This window comes from Alnus glutinosa, chromosome 7 (assembly GCF_958979055.1).
Source record: "Alnus glutinosa chromosome 7, dhAlnGlut1.1, whole genome shotgun sequence".
NCBI classification, from domain to species: Eukaryota; Viridiplantae; Streptophyta; class Magnoliopsida; order Fagales; family Betulaceae; genus Alnus; species Alnus glutinosa.
Window position 1 is genome coordinate 2,206,272 of NC_084892.1, and position 4,553 is coordinate 2,210,824.

General features: G+C 42.0%; 1 protein-coding gene across 1 annotated transcript; it reads right to left on the bottom strand.

Annotated features, from left to right (window-relative positions):
* Positions 1 to 2,071: 2,071 nt before the first annotated feature.
* Positions 2,072 to 4,023, bottom strand: LOC133873697 (UPF0481 protein At3g47200-like). The gene has a single exon (XM_062311440.1). The coding sequence runs from the start codon at positions 3,802 to 3,804 to the stop codon at positions 2,230 to 2,232; it is 1,575 nt and encodes a 524-aa protein (XP_062167424.1). The 5' UTR covers positions 3,805 to 4,023; the 3' UTR covers positions 2,072 to 2,229.
* Positions 4,024 to 4,553: the final 530 nt, after the last annotated feature.

A 4,553-nucleotide genomic window follows, 5' to 3' on the forward strand; every position in this document is an offset into this window, starting at 1 on the left:
TTCCCCCTAGCTCGTGAGGGCTAGGATGGGTTTTTGTCACCCCACTGGTCTCCAGTGGTGGGTGTTTTGTTCTCCCAACCTTAGGGTTGTGGAGCTGGGGTCCCACCCGGAGTTAGATTCGGTGAGGTTAGTATTTTTTCTTTGTTGTTTTGTTTGTTGTTGGTGCAAACTGTTGGACCCAGGCTCTGGCCTGTGGAATGGCGAATGTTGGCGGTCTCCGGCGGAGTTGTGCTTTATTTCTAGATCTAGAAGCCTCGGCTGGGTGTTCGTCGACAGGAGCTTTTCTATTGTGTTCGCCGACCTTCTCTGGTGTCGGTAGTCACTCGATGGAGCTGTGCGGTGTTGTCCTGAGCGGCGCGTGGCCTGCACGCGCTGGGGAGTGTCCTCCCTGGTTTAGCGTGTGTGGGTCACGGTTTGCATATCCGGCTTCGTTTTGTGTCGATCCGGGCTGTTGGAGGTCGTTCGATGCTGGAAGGGCTCCCGGAGTAGGCACGTGCTTTTCACGGCTGTGCTCCGGTTGCGGTTCTCATGGTGCTGTTGTTTGGATTTCCTCTGTTTGTATCTGTTTTTGTACATTCTTTTCTTTGATCACAGTCTACCCTTCCGGTAGCTGCTTTAAGTCTGGATTTTCCGGACTTTGTGGATGGAGTTTCTTTAGCCTCATTCACTGCTATGGCCTACGGGCTTGTTGTTGCCTTCGGGCAGAGATTTCAGCTTCTGTATTTCTATATTTGCTCTGTGGCTTTACCCTGTTGTATTCCCCTTTGGGGTTTCTTTCTGCAATGAAGGATGCTGGAGCCTGTTCAAAAAAAAAAAAAAAAAAAATGTGTTTTTAATATATTTAAATGACACATATCACTTTTATATGTGGGTTGTGTGAAATTTTCTGCAAACCAATTTGTAAAAAAAATTTGTTCATTTTTGTAGGATAGGTCAAAAAAAAAAGTAATGTTTCTTACACGATTCTTAGACAACTCTTACAATTTATTTTTAAAATCAACTATTGATGATGGAAGATGTCCTTGGTGTAACTTTGAGGAGGAGACCACAGCACATGCAATCTGGTTTTGTCCAGCTGCAAAAGATGTGTGGAATGCTGACCATTCGATTTTTCATAAATGTGCTTTTGTTGATCAATCTTTTCTGGACATTTTTCAACAAGGCTTAAATCGTTTTGACAGGTTTGAGATGGCTCTCTTTGCTGCTATTGCTAAGAAGATATGGATGAGGAGAAATTCCATGATTTTTGAAGGTGTCTCTGTACATCCTAATAAGAGTTATGAAGAGGATGTTAGATTAATTGATGACTATAAAAGGTGTCATAAAGGTGATGAAAAGAAGTCTAAGTCTACACATGAGAATGCTCCTGTGCTATCATGTTGGAAGCCTCCTCCTGTGGGAACCTTTAAAGTTAACTTTGATGCAGCCATCAATAGTAATGCTGGTTATGTTGGGGTGGGATTGGTTGCTAGGGATTTTATGGGTCATTTAAAGGCTGCTAAGCGTCTTTCCTTTCCTGTTCTAACTGATGCCTACAACGCTGAACTTATGGCAGCTTCTCAAGCTGTAATTTTCTGCAATCAAGCTGGTTTTTTGAATGTAATTTTTGAGGGTGATGCTTTGAAAGTTATAAAGGATGTTCATTCTCGTCCCCCCTATCTTTCTCGAAGTGGACATTTGTTAGAAGGACTCAAGCAGGAGGCTGGAAACTTAAATTTCTATTCTTTTGTTCATGTGGAGAGAAATTGTAATGAAGCAGCTCACATCCTTGCTAAATCAGGAGCTGCGTCTCCTTGTAATGACTCTTGGTTTGATCAATTTTCTGCTTGTATTATTGATGTTGTAACTAGGGAACAGAGAGTCCCTAGATCCTGAAAATCTTTGTACTTTGGGATCAGTTTTTTATCAATGAAGATCTTCTGAGCTTTGTTCAAAAAAGAATATTTAGAACCCACATGCAGAAAATAAATCTAATGGTTAATCATAATAATAATAATAATAATTAGAGTTGTGCAAAAGTTATATAATAATCATTACTTTAAAAAATAAAAATGAAAATCTTTTGGGCATATTTTGGAATAATAATAATGAATAAGCATCTTTTTACTTAAACAAACGAAAAGCTACAACAAATTAACTACAACCCATATTTTCAGCCTTCTAAAAAAAAATAAAAAATAAAAAAATCTGCATAGATATTTTGGCTCCTCTGTTTTCAGCCCAAATAGTTTAGTTTTTAGGATGTACATAAGCATAGATGGAAAAAAAGGTCTGCAAAAATGCAAGCACGAAGAGCACCAAGGCAAACAATGCTGAAATCCACAGCCATGGCTTGTTAAAATACTCACGCTTGAAGCTCGTCCACTGCCTATTGAGCCTATTCTGATAATACTCGTTAACATTGAAGAACAAGCTCCACAAATTAATGTAATCAATATCAAAGGTCAAGTCCTTTCCCAAAATGTTGATGAAGCTTGCAGCCTCGACGTCGGTCCCAATGTAATTGTCAATGACATGGCGGTCGCAAAGGTACTCGACATCCCCGGCAGTGTTCACAAGACAGTCCAAGAGAAGGGCGTAGACCGAAAAGTGCTTGGAACTGTTGTTGTAGAACTGCTCGAATGCGACGCAGTTCACCAAGAAAGAACACATTAAGTCGTTGAGGATTATATTTGGCATTTCAATCGCACCGCTCCGGAATTCAGCCACCAAGAAGCAGTCTTTACGCGGATTGACCTTAATCCCCGCACGGCGGAGCTTCGAGACACTGGGAATAGTATCGAATGGTCTGTACCAGTACTCTAGTGGGAATCCTTGATCATCACGATCCTGAAGCATGGCTTCATGATCGGGTGGAATAAAAATGGACCGAACCAGGTCTAGTAAATGCAAGAAACTCCCGTTGAACCGAGACTTGTCTCCGGAGTATTGAATTCCCAGTATCGCTGAAAAAACATTTATGCCGATAAAGGACAAGGGCCGCTCTGTATACCCCCAATACCAGGTCATCTTGGAATGTTGAAATAACCGTTGCAGAACAAAAGACGGGATCTGATTCTCGAGCAAGAGCAAGTCCCCATATATCTTCAACAATTTTACCCTCCCCATCCGGGCAAGAGGGTGGCTCACTTCCCCTAATTCTTCGATTTCCACCAAGTAAAGGAAGCGAAGCAATTCTAAAATAAAACAACCATCAAGAACCATCATTTCGAGGAACTCACTTGTAGTGAGGTAATTGATGGTTTCGGAATAACACTCTCTGGCTTTCATTTCAAGTGGAACTAAGTTTTCCATGTAGAGCTTTAGATCTTCGGGCCTCTTGAGAAAGTAGGCGAGGCACTGCCACTTGTGATGCTCCATTATCTGGAGGTGAGCCTTGCCACGGTGGTAGGGCCCGATGGAGACCATCCGGGGCTCGTACGACTTTCCGTTGATGTTCTTGAACCTCTGCGGAAGCCTGAAGATGCAAGGGTTTTCACCGGCGGCGGGTTCTCTTCGTAATGATGGGGCGATCTGGGAGATCCTGTTTCTCATCATCGCTAGGTGGCCCTCGTTGACCCCTTCTTGATGATGGCTTTCTATCTCGGACTCGCTTCCTAGCCTTGAGGTGCGTCTGGACAAAAAGTGGTCTATATTGAGGCCATCGTTGACCACTTCTTGATGATGACTTACTATCGTGGCTTCGCTTCCTGACCTTGAGGGGAGTCTGGGCAGAGAGTGGTCTATATTGTTGAAGTAGTCTTCTTGGTTTTCATCAAAACTGACTATGTGACTGGCTTCTCCTTGAACAAAATTGCTTCCCATCGCGGAGTTTGGTGTTTTAATTAGACTATGAATGGGCGTGAAATGGAAGTTTTCTTGCGAGCAATTTATCAAGTTTCTCTTGGGGTGTGTCTATTGGAGCTGAATATTCATGTACATTGCTCGGAACCTCACTCTAATGGTTCCCAGTAATTTACAAGTGACTGAAATTTCAATGAGCTTTCACTCTTTGAATGGAACTTCGACCCTCAAAATGAGATTCCGAGAAATCACAAGGAGCTTCACCGTTTCATTGGAGTTTTGAGTATCAATGTGGGGTTCCGAGCAATTTACATACCCCTGAAATTACAAGCAGCTTCACCCTTTCAATGGAATTCTGAGTATCAAAGTGAGATTCCGAGCAATTTACAAAGACACTGAAATTACAAGCAGTAGGCTGTATTGGGTCCTCGCGCGGTGTGAAATGAAACTATTTGACTTTTGCTTTCACAAAATTATCAAGAACGTACAGTTAGGCTGGCCCGCCCCAGCCGAGGGAAATGCCATGTAGCCCAAAGCTTCTTTGAAGATTTAAGCAACCAGTCTAGCCCTTCGATGAAGATCGACAATTCATTGTAGAGTCGAAGGTACGTTGAAGCATGAAGTATAAGTTAATTTGTTCACAATACAATTCCAAGGGCGTAATTGCGCATATAAATTAGAAACTGCCTAATTAAGTCTTTATAATTTCATTCCTGGAATTTTATCTTTTGTTCATTTTTTTTTTTTTAATCTGAACCATCTTATTTGGG

What these genes read in the sequence shown, in the direction of transcription:
- LOC133873697 (XM_062311440.1), bottom strand. Translation starts at nt 3,804, where the DNA reads ATGGGAAGCAATTTTGTTCAAGGAGAAGCCAGTCACATAGTCAGTTTT.